General features: G+C 41.6%; 1 protein-coding gene across 1 annotated transcript in view; it reads left to right on the top strand.

The window, feature by feature from the left end:
* The first annotated feature begins 6197 nt into the window (after positions 1-6197).
* pax7a (paired box 7a) overlaps positions 6198-23850 on the top strand; it is a 35183-nt gene continuing 17530 nt past the window's right edge. The window contains exons 1-4 of the mRNA XM_062453988.1: positions 6198-6687; positions 7873-8108; positions 8459-8588; positions 8854-8982. Coding sequence (XP_062309972.1) covers positions 6603-6687; positions 7873-8108; positions 8459-8588; positions 8854-8982 — 580 coding nt within the window. The 5' untranslated portion in view covers positions 6198-6602. The remainder of the gene's footprint in view (positions 6688-7872; positions 8109-8458; positions 8589-8853; positions 8983-23850) is intronic.

The following is a 23850-nucleotide window of genomic DNA, read 5'->3' on the forward strand; positions in this document are numbered from 1 at the left end:
AGGCTAGACTCAAGTAGTGAATTGGCTAAAATGTCATTAGTGGTGGTTAAAAAGTGGGTTGGCTGCATGCACTTGAAAAAGGAAGAGTGTGTACTCTGTGGCGAGAGACCACACAGCTTGCTAGAAGGCCATATGGGGTGAGTGTGTGAGGTGACAGAGGGATTCAGTATGCATGTCAGAGAATGATAGCCCAGGCTACTGCTTTTAATCACATGCTAGATTAAAAGACAGACAAAAACACTAAATGAATATGCAGACAAAACGCGTGCTCTTCTTCTCCTGTTGCTGTAAAGTGACGCTCTGTCGCTACTTCCTGACCTCTTGAAGTATACACTATGATGAGGGGAAGTTGAATTTGATTTGATTTTTTGATTAAAAAAAGCATTAATTAATACAAAACCATTCAGGATGTATTTTGTATGAACATTCAAGGGGATTTAGACAAAATTATCAGATATCAACCAAGAGAGATTCATCAAATTGTTTTTTTATGATTCCCACTTAAATTAGTCACAAAAATACTGTTTGAAATATGCATGCTCACATGCTTTCCAAATGAAATCTCATGCTCGCTCTGATCTTTGCTTTATTATTTAGTATTAATAAAAGTTTTACAAAGTATCTGTTAATGCAGACTTTGAGTTAATAATTAATGGGCTCCTAAGTATAATCAACATAATCCAGTTATACACAACAAACCCAATCTGTCTGAAGGTCAAGATATCTGACACATGAGAGGTCCTCATCTCATTACACTAGGAGGAGACCCAGGAGAGCTCTTACCTCTTACCTCTCTTACTTTGGGGGCTTCTGTCTCCTTCTCCCTGAACAGGAACTGGCATGACGACATTCACCTAAAAGTTTTCTTGATGTTTTCAAGAGTTTGTGACGGAAATCATCAAAAGCAGACAAATTGGGTTGGGAGTTAAACATCCTGGCTGCAATTCATGATGTTTGTGGTGATCTACGAAATACAATACAATATTGGGCAATCGCAAATGCACAAACAAATACATGCACAGACACACTGGTGGTGGTGGGGGGGGGTGTTTGAAGTGGAGTGTTCGTTTAATTTGCGGTGGCGTTTGACAGGAGGATAACATGAAAAGGGCAATATTGGGCCGTAGCAGCAGTTAACAGGAGAGGATAGGTGAGCCCTGCCGTGGGGCGATAAGAGCATGTAAATGCCTGTTTACACCTCTACGGTGTGTTTGGGGGAGAAGAAAGGTCTATTTATCTATGGTACATAAATCAAGGGCAGGGCTTAAGCAGCCATCCTTTCTACCACATTATTCTGCCCAGCTCCTGTTGAGATACATACAAAAACAAAACCCCCCATGTATGCCATCTTCAACAACAAAAAACTAGCGTACTGAGTGTTAGCATATTGCGTCCGGAGTGCTCGTTTGACAGTTGTTGTTTGTTTGTGCGTTGTGTCCTCAGACTGGATGAGTAACGGGCCTGTCCTCTCCTGGGCATCTGTGGCCTTCGTCTCTTGAGTCACTTCTCAGTCAGGGAAGCTGCTGTGATGGCACAGAGGGATTTATGAAATAATGAGGTGTGGCAAGATGGCAGCCATCCACCTTGCCATGGAAGACCCCCCCCCCCCCTGCCTCCAACCACCCACCCACCCACCCACACACAAGCACACACACAAACACCTGCTCCCACCTGTGATCTGAGCTCCAGCTGGGACTGCCTGTTGAGCTGATATCACCCTCCTCACCCACTCTCCCTCATCTTCTCCCAGAAGTTAACAATGCAGACCTAACGGTGAGAAAATGTTCCGATGTCAGGATCCTTCCAGAACGCTTGGAACTAACATTGTCTTGTTGAAGACTTGTTCACTTACATAACACCCTTAGAATGTGTCCTCTTCGTCTAATGGTAAATGTAGACGAACAGGTTCCATTCCTGCTGTTGACCCATGCTAACAGATTACATGACTATGGACCACCTGACTACCATCACTCTATCAGAGCCTATGTGTGCCCCCTCTGGATCTCATCCTTTAGAAGATAGGTATCTCAGACCACCAGTAACTACTGATTAATGAAATCACAAAGTAAAGTAAGCAGCTCTGCTGCCGTCTTACAACACATTTCATACGCTCTCCCTCTGCACATCCTGATAAAATAATTCCCATGAGGAAGCAATAACACATTTAGATAATTCCAAGCAGATGTGAACATGCTTCAGCAAGTTAACAAGATTCTAGCAGCTGGGCTGGGCCCAGTCTGTCTGACTGTGTTGCATCCGGAGCTGCTGTTGTGGCTGGTTAGGGTTTGTGTTGTTGTGGTTGGTTAGGGTTTGTGTCGTTGTGGCTGGTTAGGGTTTGTGTTGTTGTGGCTGGTTAGCAGGATGAGGGAGTGAAAAGGGACAGTCCCCTGAGTCTGGCACAGGGACAACCTGGCACAGGGACACCGAGGCTCCGCCGAGCCCAGCTTGGAGCTACTATCGAAACCAGTCTGAGTCCCATATGTCTGGGAGAGATGGAGACATCTCTATCTCTCCCATCAGTCAACTCTCATAATCGATAAAGAGAAAGGGCCCCTTTTTAATTGACAGCATAAAGAGAGTTGGACCCCTGTATCATCTACACAATGTAGAGATATTTCTCCTTTATCATTACACAATAGATACAGGGCTCCTCTTTTATATAGAGTATATAGACATAGGGCCCCCTCTATAAAATAGGCTGTATCCCTACAGAGATGGAACCCGCATGTTATCTTTATAATAGAGGTGCCCGTGCTCTGACAAGCTTTTCAAGCCTACAAAGGTCGCTTGCTGGACTAATTATATACTTTGTGAGTGTTTAACAGACGTCATCCCTTCTGGGTTTCTTTAAATGGAAGATATTTTATATTTATTCGTCACCAGACTTTGATGTTTTATAAAACAATGTAATCGCCATTTTTACTGTCTTTTTTCAGTTGCAAGAAAATTGACTTTTATTAAGGAAGGCAACTCGTGGCAAAGATGCAATGTCGATCTTTAAAGGTGTTTATGTTTGTCTCTGAACGGCTATGGCTACATACTGTGTATCCAGTGATGTAGGCAGAGATAGATGAAGTTGCCCGGCAGAAAAACAGCACAACCAAATTCACCTACAAGCAATAAGAAACTTGAGTAATTGGCATGTCACAGAGAGGCTATATAGCAACGTGTTTGAAGAGCAAAACCAGATCAAGATAAGATTGGAGACAATATCAGGACATGGGAAGTGTTCTGTCTTCTGAAGTTGAAAGGGAAGCGCCAGATAGATACAGAGAGAACCTCAGCTCACAGTTTGAACGCAGCTTTTTTCGTTGCTTGGAGGAACCATGTCAATCAGACTTCATACTGTCACAAAGATCTCAGTCTTTTTATATATAATATATATAGTCTCGACAAGCTCGTCTATATTTTCGGTGAACATTACGCCTGTTCTGTAAAAGCATTCTTGCAACTATTAATGTTATTTTAACTAACAAGAGATATTCAAGGTGAAGCAGTCGCCCACTAGTGGTCATTTGCGCAGACTACCGCTTACCACTACCAGACACACCCAACATTCCTCTCTAAAACATTCCCTAAGTATGATGTATGGCCTGAGTTAAAATGATTGAAAAGTCAAGGTTGTGGGATTTAACAGGCCTAAAATATGTTTTTTATACTTGAATGTGTCACAGGGTCAATGTTTATAATAGGGAAATTAGATAAATGCTTCGTGTTAAACTCGCATGTCAAGCTTGAAATTAGGATATTTCATTGTCACCGGATCTGCAGTAATATTAGCCTAAATCATTAAACGCATTCTGGTATAGCCCCAAAACATCTCGAGATTAAATTGTGGTAAATCTTGCAAGGTTTTTTTGGTAGCAAATAGGCCTACTGTTACTTTTGTTTTTAAAAGTGACTTGTTGAATCTTATTGTTCCGTGAAGAATTCCAAACGTATAGGCCTACATCTACTTGTTAAAAATAGCAAATAAACTGTACATGTTTGATTCCTGAACAATATAAAAGTTTGACTAAAGCCTACCTGTAAGGGTTTCATGGACCAATTGCATTTGTGTTTTGATCCACATAGCCTATTGCTATTAAAAAGCATGAATATTAGCGACACTCAGGTCATAATGAAGTGTCCCTGTGGTCTTTGTGCAGATCAATACTGAACTAACTGACTAAACCAAGACCTACTGTGTTGCTGTGTGACAATGTCCGTTTGACTTGAGTTCGCCTCCTACGCACATGTGTCTACATCATGCGTAGCTACGTTAAACAGATTTGGTATTTGGGGAATTTATGTTTATGGCCATCTAATAGGCCATATAACATTAATAGCCTAACAACAGCAACAATGATAATAATAATAATAATAGTAATAATATTTTTTAATATCTTCAATAATTAAAACGGTTAAATAACAACAACTTATCTATAGTACTATAGATCATTTCAATGATCTTGAATGGGATTTTTGTCAGGCGGTTTTCCGACCAAAAATAAAGTGTTTTTTATTGTTTTGTTTTTGGAATAGCCATTGCACCATAGTCTAAAAGGTCATGGCGAGGTTTCTATCAAGAAAACGTTTTCTGGAAAAACGCCTTTGTTGTGGGTTTTCGCGTGATTGATGCTTGACTTAATCCAGTGCTCGGTGAGCCTTCCCAGGAGGGTGAGGCTGGCTCTTTGTGCTTTTCTGTCCCATGTGAAGCTAACTAAAGCTGGAGAGTGAGGGTCAGAGCTATTGGGCTGGGTACCAGGTTCTCCCCACCGGCGCATCTACATGTGAAATCGCCATTTCACCCCTCCACACTCCCTAATTGTTACTAAAATTATTTGTGAAATTGCCTTCCACCAGGAGTGTTTTACACGGTAATTGTCACACAATTTACTATGCACGGCGGGCCCACCGAGTCGACACACGCACTTATGCCATTCACGATGCATCCTCTGTTTGGGCTACTGAAGAGTGTGATAGTTTTAATGTTATTTCATAACAATTACCTTTAAGCTACTGCTCTCTTCAAAAGATCAACCATAGACGGCAATGGTGTTCCATTGGACAACCTGTTGGCTTCATCACGGGTCGTTCGTTGTAATTCTTATAATTACCCTACAAGCTTGCACGTTTTATTGAAAATGATCGGACGTTATGGACACGCAATTTTACGCAATTAGAAATGTTAACATCCAAGAAACAGTTCTGACATAGCATATATATTTCAGTGTATGCTATTAAATTCCACCGTACACAACAAAATGAACTCCGTGAGACAGAACTAAATCAGGTAGACTAAGCATTGTTGGGTGATAGTGTGTAGCCTAATAAATCAATGGAATTTCATGGATTAAATATTATGACATTTCATGGCACCTGTGAATTTGAACTGGTTTGAATGATGTTGCCAAAAGCATATGAGGTTGTTTTGTGGGTTTCTCTATTCAGGAAATAGCTAATAAATTAAGTGAACTCAAGTTAGGACTATTTGTTTCTCATGTTTATACTTCGGTTATTTTTTTTTATTTTTAGAAACTCTCCCCCTCCGACATTTTCGTCCAGTTTATAATGTTCCCTTTCTATGAATGAAACGCGAATGAAAGCAGCCCATTCGTGTGGTCCAGCGTCATAGCCCGCTGTGCCGGATTTCATCAAGCTTGGTGAGGAACCTTCATGGGTAAAAGTCCACTCTCGAGCGCTCAATGGTTGTTCGTGCTCACATTCTGTTGGAATGTGGGCTACAGGCGCGCGTAAGTGGACGTTTTAACCGTTAAATCTGTTAAAAGTTAGCTCAATTAGGATACAGCAGCTATTGCTTCTAAAAAGTGTTACATAGCGCTAGGCCAATTCAAAGTGCATTTTGATATAAATACTGTGTGTCTGTAGTATGTGGCTTTATAGCCTGGGCCACATCTCCAAATTACGCACACAAATGCAAACTTGGGCTGCCCTGTAAATATGGGTATTTCCATAGAAGCCAATATCTGATATGAAACAATTCATTTAGAAACGATTCATTTTCAATTCTCAGTTTACTTATAGACGGAAAGCCGAGACACATTGAATTAAAAGTGGAATGTGATATTTGCATCCTGCTGTTACCTGATTGGACGACACGGTCCGTGGCTACGCCATCATGAATAAAAGAATGCCAGTAGAGCCTATCGCAGTGCTCCAGTGTCTCCTCCCACAACGTACGCCAAAGTTGGCCACTTAAACTACTTCCAACCAGCAGGCAGACGTTATCAAAACTATAGCTGACCACTAAGTATATCACGGCAAAGAACTGAGAAAACCTTTGCCCACTTATACATTTAAGTGCAAGGTGTATCCCCCTCCCCTTGCACATTTCCCCCACACACATACACACACACAAACCTTATCCGAAGCGCTCTGATTTTACGCCGACAAGTAGTGAAGAATATCAACACCTTTTCCCCCTGGAGGGGTTGAATATTGACACATTTAACTGTCTGGGACTACGAGGTTGTAGTTTGTCATCTTTGTGCTTTTGAGGACATTTTGTATCAGAACTGCATCCGTGTATCTGGACTTTGTCAGAGTGAGAACTTGGTTTCACCAGACATAGCCCATTCGTCGTTTCTTGGGTAGCTAGAATGGCTACTTTACCAGGAACGGTTCCTCGGATGATGCGCCCCGCGCCAGGCCAGAATTATCCCCGCACTGGCTTTCCACTGGAAGGTAGGCAATGCGATCTTTATTTTCCCTGTTGATTTTACCTGCAAACAAGCGATCATCCCTTTGGGAATGGTTATTTTGTCTGTATCAAACTGTACAATTTTTTTGTAAATAATTGTAAATATTTTTTTAGCAAAACAACATGCACCCAAACATCGTGGCTTTACTGTGTGGTTAGTTGCTGAAGATGGTTACAATCATATTCATATATTTTTGACGAATTAACTGCATGTTTTTTTCTTAGTTAAAAAGAAGGAATCATTGTCTTCTCTCTTAATCCAAATTCAGAATCATGAAGCTGTGCTGATGATAAGTCTCCTAAGACAAACGTCTAAGCACATGCGCGGAAGAAAGATGCATTTGTATTTGCATGTGTTTATGGAAGCAGTTGCTGCTGGTTTTAGAAAGTTCGTGCTCAAGTGTTTTACACGAAAATGCACAAAACCACGTAGCTCGCAAATGACTCAAGCTCCAGGATTTGTTGAAGTGTCCTGGCGCTGCAAATGGAAATAATATACACAGCAAAGAGACGGCTCAAAGGATCACATCAATATTTGTACAACATGACTAGGAATAATCAAGTTCGAAAGTGCCACACACTTTAGATCCTCTTGAATACGAAATTGGATAGTTGAAGTGCTGTGTTCCTCCACAGACACATTCTGCCTTGACAGGCGGGCTGAATGAGTTTGGCATGATTTTCATCTGCAAATGGACGGCTTAATAGCAGGCCTGCAGGTCTGGGTATATTGTGTATGTGATTTTAAGCATGGCACATTATGCAAGAGTTGTGGAAGAAACTTTGTTTGTGTGATTCATCAGTGGTCATCGTTGATGTTGACCTGCTGTTATTTATGCTTTATCAATTATTATGAATGAGCCGGAGTTGTATGACAATCAGGGCTATGCAGTAGGCTATAGCACAGAATAAGCACATAAATACATGTTTATATCATTATATAGGTTGTATATACCTTAACTGTACACATATATATCAGCATGGTATCGTTTTTGGCAACTCTGGTGGCCCTTCATTGAAGACAGCAAACAGCTAACAAGCATCCTCTTAACTCTCATAGGAAATGTATATGTGAAACTCAAATCAGTTATATAGCTTACGGCCTGCAACACGTGTTCTATCGAACAATAAAAGTATTGTTGAGATGTTTATTGTTTGTCATGGAACAGTGTCAACCCCTCTGGGCCAAGGGCGCGTGAACCAGCTTGGTGGAGTGTTCATCAACGGGAGACCGCTTCCAAACCATATTCGACACAAGATCGTGGAGATGGCCCACCACGGCATCCGGCCCTGCGTTATCTCGAGACAGCTGCGGGTTTCTCACGGTTGTGTCTCAAAAATCCTCTGTCGGTACCAGGAGACTGGTTCGATTCGTCCCGGTGCTATAGGAGGCAGCAAGCCCAGGGTGAGTAGACAAGGAAGAATGTTTCACTGCAAACGCAGGCTGTAGCCTAATGCGGCCTATAGCCTAGATGTTTTTTAGGCCCACCATTGACTACATGCATACATCATAATCCTATATTGTGTCACTGGGTTGTGGTTTGTGGTAAGAATGCGGTTTCTTGCATGGTTTAAGTTAACTTAACTTCATGAATAAGCCTGCTTTTTAATTTAAGTGTTAATTCCCAAGGAATATTATGAAAATGGACACTAACGAGCAATATAATAAAATTAGACTAATATCGTCTTGTAGTAAATTACCATGCAAGGTGTTTTGAACTGCCTTTCTTTTTTGTATTCAATCTACAAAAAAAGCAAGTAGCAACACCCGACGTTGAGAAGCGGATTGAGGAGTACAAGCGAGAGAACCCGGGAATGTTTAGCTGGGAGATCCGGGACAAGTTACTGAAGGACGGCGTGTGCGACAGAAGCACGGTTCCTTCAGGTGAGGCTTCATCTGGTAAGCAACCTTTCCTTATTATAAGTGACTAACCCTCTATTTAAAGAGACAACGTGCAACAAATAGATAATTATGTTACCAAGATGATTATTTGCAGGTAGCCTACACCATGACTCTACATGGACAGGCACTCTCCTAAATAGTTCTTCGACGCTTGCCCAAAAGTACAGGAAATAGACATACAAAGAATTTCCTCACGCACTTTGGATATTCGATAGACTAATTTGGAGTTCTGTTTTGTCATCATCAGTGAGCTCCATCAGCCGAGTGTTGAGGGCCCGATTTGGCAAGAAAGATGATGAAGATGATTGTGATAAGAAGGATGAGGATGGAGAGAAGAAAACTAAACACAGCATAGATGGCATCCTTGGTGACAAAGGTAGGTCAACAACATATAAACACGGCATTAGTAGGTGATGTTGTTATTGTGAAATTTGCTCTAATATTATTGCAATGAGTAGGCTATTATCCTGCTTCCACAATGACAATTATTTTAATTTTAATCCTATAGCCTATGATGACATGATTTTATAGCCGATATATTTTTATATAGGCTATATTAGTCATTATTGTCATGTTGCTTTTTCTGTTTTAGCATATAGTTTATACTGTCACAAGTCATGGTAAATAGCTTGTATTTTTTTTATAAACCACGGCTACTTATTTAATGATCATGTAGGCACACTAAGATGCTGGTTTTTATGGATCTTGTATAGCCTATCGTTTTCAATTAGGCATCAAACGTTTTAAATGTTTGCTTGTCCATCTCTTGGGAAATTCTCACACATGCACGGTAAATTTAAAGAGCCTTGGGTGCATTTATTCCTGCTTTAAAATGCAGCCAGTAGTTACTCAATCACTCAATTATTTATGTGAGCCCCGACGGAAGGTATTTAGCTCCAGAAAATTAATTTGTGTAGCAAATTCCTCTCGCTCTCATTTAACGACCACTCTAAACGACAGCTGACAGTTGACCCGTTTGACAATCAATGTCAGTTAGACGAACCGCCCGACAGATTTAAAGGAGACCAGTGTCTGCGTGACGGGAAACTTTAGCCAGGATCGAGTGTTTTGACTAATAGACGTTTAATCTCAATAGGCCTACTTGTTTAATTTAAACACAAAAAACAAGTTGTCTATGGTTCACTTTATGAAAGGGAATCTATGATATTATTATAGGCCTATATTAAAATGTGAACTGGAGTGCACATTATTCTGACATAGCCTGCTGCGCGTTTCTGGTTATTTTGCTATATGCAACTATAGGTTATTTTAGAATTAAGAGTAGGCTACGTTAGTTAATTTAACGTGTTCAATAAGATTAATTTGTGCCACTTTACCACAGCCGTCAAGTGCACTCTATATGTCGTTGACAACATGGTAAGAGAAAAAAATCTAAGAGCTTTGACAAATCTTTCCTGAATGAGACAAAGGTTGTCCTTTAAGATGATCAAACATGTGTGAATAGGGTTTAGATAAGAGTTCACAAAAGCTTTTTTTCTGTAAAAGACACTGCCAGCCCCCTTCAAACTTGAAGATGAACTTCAGTCCCAAAACCTCTCTTCTCTATTGAAGCTTTTCTAAAGTGAAGATTCCGAGGTACAAAGGCAAGTCCTAGAAAGCACGGCAGCGAAAAGGAGAATATAGGCTTGTCCATTCTCATTCAAAATCCCGCAAAGAGAGAGAGAGAGAGAGAGAGAGAGAGAGAGAGAGAGAGAGAGAGAGAGAGAGAGAGAAAAAACTTTGTACAAAGGGCAAGGGAAGATATAAAAGGAAATGAATTATTCAGTACACCCCGCTGTTAGATAGTTTTGTACTATTATAGAACAGTCTGTTGGAGCAGAATGAGTATTTGATGGTGCAAAACGGTTCTTTCTTTTTTCTAAAAGGCTTGTGTCCATTTAGAGGTCGAATTGTGTTTCTTAGCTGCATGCAAACACCAAATAACAAATGGAAATGGCCCATAGTTTACGCAAACAAATACTCACAATCCCTTATTCGTCTTCAATTCCAGCAATAACAAACATTATTACACAGTTGCTTTGTATTATATAGCGAACGGTGCAATTACTTTCCATTGGCTATCGTTAAGGGAACCGCTTATGTTCTGTACCGCGGTTCGAGCTCTACAGACATTTTTCGGTTGGCTATACGTAGGCTATGGGCAATAAGCTTTCAATTTCTTGAAACAAGATTCGTTCCCTCCGCAGTTTACCAGGCGGCTGCTGGCATTTCTAATAATGTTAATACTTATTAGAGTGATGAAAACGGTGACTGCTGAATAGGCGTCTGTGTTCAGGGAGGGTGTAATAGCTTACGGGCATGGTAAGAAATGTATTTATCCCCAATCAAGCCCTCACTCTCTGAGTTTGAGGCACAAACGTTATGTATAAGAGCTTTAAAGAAGATTAAGTAGAGCCTTTTATTTCTGTTTCACTTTCATCTCAGGACGGAGCTCACAGTGGCTCGCTCCAGGCGCAAAATCATGAGATTTTTGGTTCGCTTATGGTGCTTTTCAGACTTCATGAGTATTTATCTATTTGTTTATTTTTGTATTTTTATGTAGGCTACTATTTTAGGTTACAGTAGCCTAAACATAGGCTACATCCTCGGTAATCTGACGTAATTAAACACATATAACAAATGTTTAACTATACGCCAGTATGCTAAATATATTTGCAATATTGGAACGTCAAGGCAATATTGTCACATCTATGGATTACAGTTTTGAGTTTTTCTCAGTTTCCTTAGATGGCGTGGTATCCTTTTTGAAGCTCATGGGTATAGCAACCGCAGAATATTCTGTAAGGTCAGGAATTCCATATACTCTTTTGCAATAAGGACGCAAAATTGTCGGGTCACTGCTGCTCTGCTCAATGCGCCCCCGGTGACATGGAAACGCAGAGATCGCTCTGCCAAGTTTAATTAGGCGACAAACGGGACACAAGGTTGCGCCACGACAAAAAGTCACACGTATGCGCAAACCTGGAGATGCTTTGTAAGAATGGTAGAGAGAGAGAGAGAAAGAGAGAGAGAGAGAGAGAGAGAGAGAGAGAGCAAGGGAGGGAGGGAGATCGTCTTTAGAGACCATCTGCGGTGCTAAACCAAAAAACTGTCACCTGTGCGCAAGGAGAGATGGGATGCGACAGGCGAAGGACACTTCAACAAATTGGCGGATTACCTAAGGTTCTCCATCTAATCAAACAGAAGCCTGATAGGATTTCTTGACGTTGGAAGGGATAATGAGGGGACGATGAAGAGGTGTATAGGTGAGCCAGGCAATCCGAGGCTTGAGGCTTGGATACTATGTGCATATTCAATTAAATGACCATTGACACTGCTCAAGATTTAGGCTAAAGCCTGTTTCCAACATGAAGAAATATTACTCAAACGATAATGTATAGGCTACGAAACATTATAGCCTATATTGAATAACGCACTCAGTTTAAAACGCACTCAATTTTGGGATAAAAGGTTAGGTTGGCGTAGGTCTATATAAAATCATAACAAATGTCACGAAGTTGATCAAGGAAGATAATTATTTGTAGCCTATGTTATTCCACCCCCCCACACACACACGCGCGCACACACACCTTTCCCCTTCGTAAACAAACACGCGCACTCACGATTTCCAAGTGTATGGAAATACTGTATAATGTAGCTATATTCCGGGTCTAAGGCTGCGCTGAAAGAGAAGGACAGGGGAATGAAGCGAGAGACCACTTCAAACAAATCCATCTGGAATAGTGTGTGAGAGAGATTTAGTGAAAGTATGGGGAAGTTATTTAGCTATTAATAACGTTTTTTCCTGAGGCATTGAGAGCAACTCCATCTGCACTTTCTCACAGCTATTGGGCTGGGTTGAAATTGAGGGAGACCCAAATGTTGTGCAGAGATAACATACCCATCATAGCCCAGACCCTGCGCTGTGCTTCACTGCATTAAACTCGGATTAACCTCCTCTTTCGCCGCATCCCGCTCCAGACTCTCCGGTATTAACATTTGTGTATTTCTCAGAGAGCTGAAAAGACTAGCAACACATTATCAATAGTAATATAAGCAATATGTTTTATTACTATTACTAATAATTTTTACATTCATATTTAATATAACAACAATAATAATAGGTACTACTGCCAGCCTACTATTTAACAAATGAGGCTATTTTAGTGTTGTTGTTATTAAGTGCACTACAATACTTAGCAATTATTTTGTTTTGTTTTTCAATTTAATGCTAAATGAATTCAAACCTAAATAAATTCAGAGTAAATCCTAAATGAATTGCATTAATGCAATAATGTAATATAAAGTAGGCAATATATAGCCTAGAAAGAATATTATATGATAAGGCTAATGCAACATGTGGAGAGATACTGGAGATGGACAGAGTCTATATCTTATTAACTGTCACCCCTCACAAGTGGTCATACATTTAAGAGTACAAAACCAGAGATTTACAAGCATAAAAACATACTCGATATTTTAACTTACTATTCATGAAATACATCGTGAAGGTTATGAATGCATTTATTTTAAAATCGTTGGCACTGAAAACCTTTCAACATAGCCTAGTTTAAAAAAACGTGTCAAAGCCATTATGAAAAGGTGTCTAACCTTTTACGAGTAGCCTACTAAATAGCCACGTCTGGTTTGTGACAAGTGGACAAGACTATTTACGCCTTCGCATATTTTCTTGTTGATGAAAACCCTTCGAATTTATTGCAGATTTACTATTTTGCATGTGTGTCATTCCCCAAGCAAGCAACGCCATTCCGGAAAGGCATCTGCCTCCCTGGTAGCCTGTACGATTTATGAACAACACATACGTCAAAGGAAAGCAGGCAAGGCTATGACATGTTAAAGAGATAAAAGGAAATTTACACGAGCAACCGAATGTCCCGATTCGTTCTCTCCTCGGTAGTGAGCAATTATACCAGCGATTGGCGACCTGTGAACTTTAGGGGGACCCTAAATTCGTAATGTGGGGGGATTTTGGTTTAGAGCACCGTCAAAATAGTAGACACAAAACCGAGAGTGGAGCCGTAATGTAGCCTATAGCTAGATGATAATAATTAAAATCCCCGAACCTTTTTCTAATGATACATGCACAAGATCATTTATAGGATATAATAATAATTATTATTATTATATAACTGAACGACATCAAGGATTTCGAGCCTGTCAATGATCTATATCGTGTGGAACAAGTCCAGGATAATGTTTTTTTCTTAGACATTGGAATTTCTATCAAATCTATAAAGACAGTTTGCACTCCATTAGGACGAATAACTAAAAATGGTTCTTGTGATCATCTCGTTGAGCTATTTGATTGTTAATATTTTGACAGGCTTGCTTTATCACATTCCACAGCATGCACCCTGCAATTTACTGTATTTTGAGTATTTTGGAGTTATTATTGTAGAAATAGGCTACAATGACTCTAACCAGATAAGATACAGTCTGCCAGCAGGCAAGCAAAGCGACCTGCACACGGTAGGCTACCGACGACCGGAGCTCAAAAACTCGAACGACCGGGAACGATATCTTCATGCTTCATAACGTTTTGCTGGATAAGGGGGTCGAAGAATTTTGGGGAGATCAGAACCATACGAGACAAATTAAAGAGGAAGCAATGCCCTCAAGGCCTCCTCTCACTTAATGTGTTCGAGTGCAGGAAGTCGCCATCATTTCTGCCTGTGTACCATGGCGCCAATTTTCACAAGAACTTTTCGTGACCCTGAATAAAGCCAACAAGACTGTGTGTATTTTGTGTTAGTCTATAGCGTTGGCATGCCCTTTGTATTTCACATTCACGAAGTAGGCTGGACACACACACATGTTTAGTCAACATCAAGTCAACATATTAACAACAAGTGGTTCATTTAAAAAAAAAACGTAACTTTATTTAGGCACATCGATACATTGGCCTAGGCCTAGAAATGACAAGGAAACGCATTGACCTCATTTAATTTGATAGAGAACAAACCCTATGCGTCTAGGCTGATTTATCATGTTCAGTTGAAGAAAGAAGATGAATAGGCTACATTTGGATTAAATATATAGGCTACGTGAAATTACTGTAGGCTATACAGTAGGCTAGTACGAATAATAACACTAACAGCAACCACACCAACAAATATGATGGAATTGATTATTGTTTTAATACCATGGAGTCCTTCGTGTTAGAGGCCTATATCTTATTATTATGGTTGTCGTTATTTTCGTTTTTTACATGAACCCTGTTTACAGTTCTTGATAAACGCTCAGTTAGGAATGAGAATAGGGGTCTGACAGGAGGGTCCCCTGTGACCATGACTCGGAAATCATAACTTCACCAGCTTTTCCTTTTCTGAAACTAACTCGTTGAACTTGTCAGATCTAATTACGGAGTTTAAACGCACCAAGTGCACCAGTGGGAAACAGTCGGCGGTCAGGTCGCAGTCCATGCGGCTTTACAGCCTTTGGGGAAGACGTGGGGGATGAGCAATTTGGTTTGACGTCGGGGTTGTTGAATTGGACAGCTCACGGATTTTTTTGTCCCCCCCGTCACACGGGCTTTTTTTTTTTTACACAGTTAGCCGCATGTCAATTATGGCGCTCATTTCCAGCAGGCTAAACAAGGCGGCTTGCGCATATGGACTGCAGCACAGTGAGTTCTAATTAGGTATGAAATTAATTACAGCAGACATCTATTAAGGTCTTTAAAGTTTAGAATGTGTTTTACACAGTTGAAAGGTATAACAGTGGATTAATGGCTTAAAACCAATATAACATTTGTATTGCATTCGGTTAATTTGTTCTGCCTGACTAACAGGTGTCACCCTAAGAAAACCTAGAATCATAGCCCTAACCCTAACCCTAACCCATAAAAACAGGGTTTTTGACTTCACTGTCCTATTTTTCACGTGTATAATTTTTACAGATAATATATTTTTAAATTATGTGTATGCATCATTTGATAATGTGAGGCTTCCCTTTAAAAGGCATTTGCATTGTGCTGCGTGTTTCATCCACTGTCTTGCTTTTTCTCTGTCTCTCTCAGTCAGGAGAAAAACAGAAATTTCGATTTTCTACAACAATCTCCTCCTTTTTAAGTGTATTCGTTTTAATTGAATACCTTTTTTGAATACCATGTATTGGGATTAGAAGCCCTCTGATGTCTGACAGCCAACTCTCTCCATTGTCCACCAAATGGCCCCTAGAGAAAGAGAAGAGAAAAGGGGAGGGGGGAGAAAAGAACCTTCTGTTATTTTGTGTCCTGAGACTCTCTGCCCGGGCTATTCAAGCAGGTTGATGAACTCCTCCAAAAGTTTATTAAGAGGCCGAAAACAATAAGCACTAAAGCCTGTGGGCGCCTGGGCAGACAGTTTATAAACTAGCTGCCATTGTGCCTCCGAGGCAGATGCATGAATACTTTTGAATGGGGCCTTCAAACTGACAGCATCAGACTGGACAGAAGCAGTTTCTAAGCATGAGAGGAGAGGAGGAGATTTGCAGAGGAAGGGGCAGACTGAGCTTGAATTGCTGTCATAGTCACAGCTACTTCTCTACACCGACTGTACACATACAGTATCCATTTAGTTGTGCAAGTAGATGGGACTATGACAGTTGTGTGTGATGAAGTCATGATTTCTGAGAGCATAACAGTTGGTATATGACTTTTTGCATCGATTAAGGCAGTCTCACAATGTATGGGTTGCTGAAGTTAATTGTATGACCATGGAACTACTTGGTTTCAATTAGAAAATATCAAATATAACATTTAAGAAGTTAATAAATTGCAGAGGCTATTTAATCAAAATAACCCAAAAGGTTCATTACAAGATTTTCTGAATTTATATATTTTTGCAACAATATGCAGCCCCCTCTCTTTCTCTAGTCTCCCCACCCACTTCTTCTTTGGCTCTCTGCCTCCAGACATCAGAGGGAGTCCAGTGATTTGTGACCCCAGCGACCCATACTTAATCTGGCTAAAGACGCGGAGCATCAAGCTCTGAGCGCTGCGGTCCCCAAACAGACCAAGCCTGCTCTGGCAGGTGTCAACATTAGCAACACAATGTGGCCCAGTTCCACGGCCCACACCCCAGCGCCACACTCAACCTAGAGTATGTGAGGCCCTCTGAAAGAATGCATAAAGAGAATGGGCAGGGGAGGGGAGGAGGGGGAGGACAAGGGGGAAGATTACACTCTCAGACAGCTATTAGCAGGGATGAGGCTTTTCTAAACAAACAAAAAGAGAAGACGATCAATACTGTGTTAGTTTACCAAGTGGAGTCTTCATGGCAGTGGACTGAGTATTTATTTTCTGCATTGTATTGTTTTTCTCGACTTACTCAAACGTCTCTGGGTTGTATTGGCAATCCAATTTAGTCTGGGAGCCTTGGGAGGACCATTTCTTTCTCTGGCCAGTCCTCTGTTAATCGTCTGTCTGCTCAGCCAATGTGGCCAGTTCATTCACTAATGTGAAGCTGTAATGAATTGTGGTTGGTGAGTATCAACTGCGATAGCGGACAATCACCAACCTGTCCGGAGGAAAGCAGCACTCACAGGTGACAGGGCCCCACAGCCCCCTGGGAAGGTCCTCTCTCTCTCTCCCTTGCTTTGTCTCTGAAACTTTCCCTCTCTCGCTCACTCATTCTCCCTCTCTCTCTCCCCCTCCCTCTCTCATTAGGCCCAGGTGTCGCTCTAAAGAGGGGAGAGGAAATAGGCAGGGAATGAGTTGACATTTAGACTGCTCTCGAGTGGGTATCAGTCTTGACAAGAAAAGCAATGTTTTTTTAAAGGTCCATTTATTTCCCCCTCAGTGGTGATCCTCGACCATACCACCAGCAGAGACAAGGGTTCTCACTGGAGAAGATTAGTTTCAAAGGTGTCAGTGTAAACCAACCCAGGCTATAGTATTGAGTATTGAATGAGAAGAATATCATTTAATTGGTTGTTGCCCTCTTCCAGGCCCCTTGAAAACAAATAGAAAGCAAGTAGCCTTCTGCTATTTCTGAGTGTTTTCATTGCACCAAGAGCCTCTCGAAAGTTGAGCTGCCACCATTTCTCTCGCTATCAGGAATTGATCAAACTTTTGTTGATGTTGTGAGTGTAGAGGTGTAAGGGGTTGATGTGTGTTTAGAGGGTGCTGAATGGCTTCCTGTAATCACGTATCAGCCAACAGATGAACAAATCAGTAAAAATGACATAAATAAAACCTCATGAAAGCATTCATGTTTGGTTGCGATAAACAAGCACACACTGACTCACCCAGTCAACTGCTGAGCGAACAAGACTGGTTGACATACAGTGCCCCTGTGCTCATGTGAGCCTGCAATAAAGCAGTCCTATATAAGTTCAAGTTTATTGGAAATGATGACAAGACAGTGGGGAGTAGTCCATAGGGAAGGTATTAAACCCATAGCCCCAAGCCAAGGGAAGAGGTAGAGGCCATGAGGGCAACTTTATATGGAGTGAATTTGCTTTCGAGTCATAGATAGTAGTAGCATAGCCACATGGTTCTAAACCACGTCCACAACTGAAACATGGCGCATGCAATTAATTACACAAATGACCTGTGAATCTGTGAGCGGTTATAATATGTTGGTGTCTGTTTTAATGGCGTGTCCATGCCTTACAGATCGTGAGCCCGGGCTAAGCATGCATGCATGGCTTCTTAGATTCCAGCTGAATGAAAGCGCGCAGCAGATGAAAGACTGTTTATGATCTAGTTAGACCGAGCACCTGTCTCCCGACTGTTGCTACCGGTCCACTTCACCGTCAACGCTGGGTGGACTGTGTTTTATATGGAAGCATGCGTTAGGAAGCGTTGCCAGGAAAATGAACAGCTCCCAACTTTTAAACCAGGATTTAGCAGTGTTAGAGCATTTTGTGTAAATCACGGCTTTTGAATGCTCATATTGTGTTCCTAAACGACATCTCAGACTATCATTCTATCCAGCTGGCTGTTTTTGCATTGACAACCATTTGATTTCATTCAAGCTGTTGCCTTAGCCAATAGCCGACGTCTGAGGCCGTATGGAATACGTGCTCTTTAACTTTCTCTCTATTTCCTGTGATTATGGACTCTTGTTTTGACGTGGATGGTGTTTTTATAAAGATCCGTGGGGTCTGGTTGCAGTATATTTAGACATTTCTTTGCTGCGGAGAAAAATAGGCAATAGACTGTCATTTGATTTCCATGCCTTTCTCCCACAATCCTAACTAAATATGAAGACGGGCGGTGTAATAACTGGACATATTAGCATAAATAGATATGTTCTTGGTTATTAAGCCGTTGTTATTCTGACAAACAGTCCGACTGAGAGGTCACAAAACGTGAATACGAATAAACACGTAGCATACAGGCTATTTTACTTCATTCACTGAATGCCTACCCATGGTTGATTGTTTAATGATAGAGCAGGCCAGTTCTTCGGAATTTATTTTAAAAACTTTGTTGCTTTCGATTCGCCTCGCCTGCCAGGGTCGTCAAATAGTGACAGTTGGCACAGATCGGGACTGTGTGTCGCATTACGCGTGAACACTGGTTACCAAGGCGCTGCATTAGAAAAGACAACAAGCATTTCTGGCTAATTTTATTACAATACAGGAATAGCCCACATAATGTGCAACAGTAATTAGGTTTAGCACAGTATGCCCAGCTTTCTTACTGTGATGAATGAGAGACATCGACCATGGTTTGCTAGTTTAAAAATCACCATTAGCCTATGCTACTTAAGGCCAGAACATTTCGCATTTTATGCTCTTGATCTGCCTCGCCTCTGCAATCTTAATTCGTTTTAATTGTGTGTGTGTGTGTGTGTGTGTGTGTGTGTGTGTGCGTGCGTGGTGTGTTTGAGTTTTTTTACGTGCACAAAGACAATAAACATGTTCAGAGAGTGTTGCAAATCAGAAATGTGTTTTTTCTCTCCCACCAAGTCAAAAAGTGACGGTGGTAGTCACAACAGTGGGTGGAGCTCCCGTGCTGCCAAGCCAAATAACAACTTCAAATGGAATCCTCCATTTTCAACTAATGGGCTTATTTCTGCATCCTCTGTCATTCCCTCCTTGGGGAATACATACTGTAATTTCAAAAAGCTTTGCCTCTCTGCTACATTGTAAAGCTTCCAATATGGAGTCAGGATCTCATATATTAGTCCCAAGTAGTCCTACTGTGACAACTCACTGATGCCCCCCCTCCCCCAACACACACACACACACACACACACACACACACACACACGCACACACACGCACACACACACACCACACACATACACGCACACATAGGATATATTGAATGATTTGAAATGTCCTGAGGAACTATTTGGGAAATAGAGTTGTCTTTTACGTTTAACCAACAAATGTAATCTAAACGTATAATTGTTTTTTTAAAAGATGACATGACAATACATGTAATTATGTTGATCCAATGATGCATCTTGAAGTTACAATAATAAGTTCTAATGATTTTAATAATAATCTTAATAATAACAAAAATCCTAAAAACTATGTTTAAAAAAGAAGCTTTGGAAACGTTAAGATTAGTCTTCATTTGTTTGTTGATTTGCAAACATATAATGAAATAATACTAGGTATCAGTAACTAAGATAGAAAATCCCCAAGGAGATAGGGTGTATTGTTTCATCTGCCTGGTTACCCCCGTCTTAGGAGGCGCCAGTCTCTGGTCCCAGCTGGGCTGTAATCTAGGCATCATTAAGTCAGGGGTCAGGTCCTTTGGGCCTATCATGTTGTAAAAGAGATCTGGGGCTATGCAGTGTCAATGTACAGTATAAATCAAACGTCAAAAGAAGTAGTCAACTGACAAGTAAAAAATAGAGATAGTTGTTTTGTGTTCGGTCAGTTTTCTGTACATGAAGGGTTTCTGTAGTTATTGCTGGGTACGTTGTTATGAGATTTCGTTTTCTCATATGATGTTCACTCCAGTTTGTATTGAAAAAAAAATGAGACTCCACATCAGAGGACCTAACTATCCCCTCAGACATCCTCCTGAATCAGACAAACTTCACACAGCAATCCTCTGCCTTCACATTGTCCGGTAAAATTAGGAAGCTTCCCTGGGGCCGTTAGAATCGGTCTGCTGTGCATTCCTGCGCCGTGCTCCCTAATCTCCACTGGGCTTTGTGGAAGAGATGATGTGTTTTTCCGGGAGAACTCTGCTCATAGCCCTGAGACCCGACTGCTTGATTTCCTGCATAGGTTTTTGGGAGGACCCTTTGTTGAGGGGGGTAGGGGCTCTCTGCTGTGCCAGCACGGCAGAGACCCCCTGGGCACCGTTTGAGGTCGCTCTCTTAATTTCATTACTTTTGGCTGTGACCTCAATTAGCAGAGAACCTATCCCTTGGTGGTGACACTGGGTTTGACGGAGAGGACCTGCTGGTTTAAAGCTCGCCTTAGGAGAGGAAAGTGGGAGGGATGCATCATCAGCTAGGGGGGGATGAGTGTGTTTGACGACTTGAAGTCGTCAGAAGTCCACAGTCCACAGAGTTCCTTTAAAGCCATTTTATGTTGTATAAAAAAGGATGTTTTTATAGGCCTGTTGTTAGGTTTTCAAGCCTCAAATGTGCATCAAGGAGCTTAGAGAGACAGAAACTTTCTTAATAGCAGCTTAAAATGATACCGACACAGTGAAGAAATACACATCTTGTTAGTAAATAATCCCTTATTTTGTTAGGTGTATGGAAAAAGAATCCCAAAAAGTACAATGTCTTGTTAAGCAAAAAAAAGAAAAGAAAAAGACCTTGTCTAGTATAACAATAACAACCTCTGGTCCAACCAGCTGAAGAATATTGAAAAAACTGAACCCCGCTCTTCAAGCCCTAGACGCGGGTTCCCACTCAGAGCAGAGCAGAGGGGAGAGCAGACATGGGGAGTCAATATGTCAGCGTTTAAGGATGTCCCGCGGAGCTGCACAGGGCTGTCAGGGCTCCATTCAGGTTCTAATGGCCCCCCGAGGAGGGCTGTCTCTGGGGCTGAAAGGGGCCCGGAGGCCCCGTGGACGTCCCGTTGTTGAAGGTGAGCGTGCGCTCTCTCATGGACGCGCCGTGCCTTCATCCCAATGACAAGAGCCATAAAAGAGCATCGCCATCGCCTTTACCGTCGCTTCGCTCTCTCCCTCCCCCCCCCTTCATCCCGTCATTTTTCCCCGACCTCAAAGAAAGAAAAGAGGGCTAATTGTTTGTTGTGAGAGCCAAAGATTATGGATCCTCCCGTCTTACTGCTTCGTCCTCCGCTACCTCTTTCTCCTTCATTCTCAGAGCACCTCTTCCTGTCCAAAGCGTTCATCCCAGAACGGACAAAAAAAAAAGTAATATTCAGGAATTTTCCTGTGGAATGTTGACAGATGGGTGAACCGACTTGCACAGTGGCAATGTAACCGACCAGGAAACTGTTGAGGGTAAAGTAGTTGAAAATGTATAAGTAAAAATATTTGTAAGAGTCCAAATATTTATACAAACATGGTACAAGTGTATACACATAAACTGCTTTGCTACTGTGTCAGTTTCTATAAATTAAACGGTTTTATACCACGCGACTTACAGGTCTTTTTAGGACTCAAACCGACGATTCTAACAATAAAGTTTATGTTTTGGGCAGTATAAAAAAACTTCCACTTATCATGTCACTTCTAAGGGAAGCTAAATGACTTAAGCGACCTTCCCCCAGCCAGGAGATTAAACCCAAACTATTTCTGAGGACCCCAGTTCGGTTTAGGGAAGGTTTGGCATCACAAACATGCCGGGGATGTGCACATGTTAGCGCTGCTATGCTTGTGAAGGGATCGCTAACAGATTATTCTTAGCAAATGCAAAGCACTCATGTTATCTTACGTTATCATTGTATAACTATAACTATTTGGGGTTTGTATTCATTCAAAGAGCACTAAAAGACGCCGAAACACCTTATTTCGAGCGTTGTCTGAATCATGTCTCATGTCAGCAAAACCCCTGTGGGATATACAGTACACACAAGGACAAAAAGGAGCATTCAGGAAAGGAAACATTCGCCTCCACCAGCAACCCAAAACACCAGCAGTCCCCTAAAAATGCAAATTTGCAAGTTGTCATCTTTTTGATGTTGCCACCCCTCCTAAACAAACCCTCCTCTGTGTTAGAGGTTCAACGGCACGCAGTCCCGAGGACAGGAACACAGGCGTGTTGATATGCAGGCCCGGAGCAGCAGAGGCAGCACAGAGACAGATGGATGTCACAGATAACAGATCCACATCTCCTCCTGGTGCCTCTTATCACCGGGCCTGTTAGCATAATTAGAGGCTTTTGAGACACCCCCCCCCCCTCCCCCTTCCACCCTCCTCCCCTCCCCTCTCCTTCCGACTGACAAAAAGTATAATTGCGACATTAACAGCGACAAAAGACATGTACAAAATAAACAAGTAAACATAAATAGACAGAAAAGACTGTGGGTTATTTTTGTCCTGTGGGTGAGAGGAGAGAGAGAGAGATAGAGAGAGAGAGAGAGAGAGAGAGAGACAGAGAAAGAGAGAGAGTAGAGAGTAGAGAGGGGGGAGGGGAGGGTGAGACACAGTTTAACCAAATCTGCTGTCAGTCACAGTCAACTGGTGTGACTGGGTACTCTGAGGCTGGTCCTGTGAGCGCCTGAGAAACACAGAGCGTGAGGCCTGATTGTAATTATGCTGGAACTAATATGCTTTTCAAAATGAGCCATTATGAGCTAATGCTGCTACTGCCAAAAGCCTGGGCTGTGTTTTTGTCCCTCTGTCTTGGATAGTTTGCAAAGGTAAGGCTGATATCCAGGCCATTGGTTATGGTGTTAGAGACATCCTACAGAGGCTGTACTGTACGTTACAGCAGCCGTGTTGGTGCTGGTAGCTTGGCACTAATCTCTGACACATGTAATCAAGCATCTTTGTGAATTAACCTGAAATATATGGGGCAGCTTTATGTTGATCCTATATGCACGGCTGATGGTTTTTGAGATAGGTTTCGACTTCTGTTCTAATCTAGCAGTTGTTTCCAAGACAGAAATCTCTACTAGTATTCCAACTTGGGTCCATCAGTGAAAAATAAGACAAGATAAAGCTTTATTAATCCTCAAGTGGGTAATTTTGCAACGCCTCATAGCACTGTGAGGTCTGGATGTGAACCATGACTACATTGGCTAGTTCAACCAAGGAGACAGGAGTCCAGTTAGGACACATTACCTCAGCCTCTCCCTCGCAGTGGCAGGAGACAGGGACTAATAAAGGAGAAGAGAGAGTGAG

Source organism: Osmerus eperlanus, chromosome 1 (genome assembly GCF_963692335.1).
Source record: "Osmerus eperlanus chromosome 1, fOsmEpe2.1, whole genome shotgun sequence".
Lineage (NCBI taxonomy): Eukaryota > Metazoa > Chordata > Actinopteri > Osmeriformes > Osmeridae > Osmerus > Osmerus eperlanus.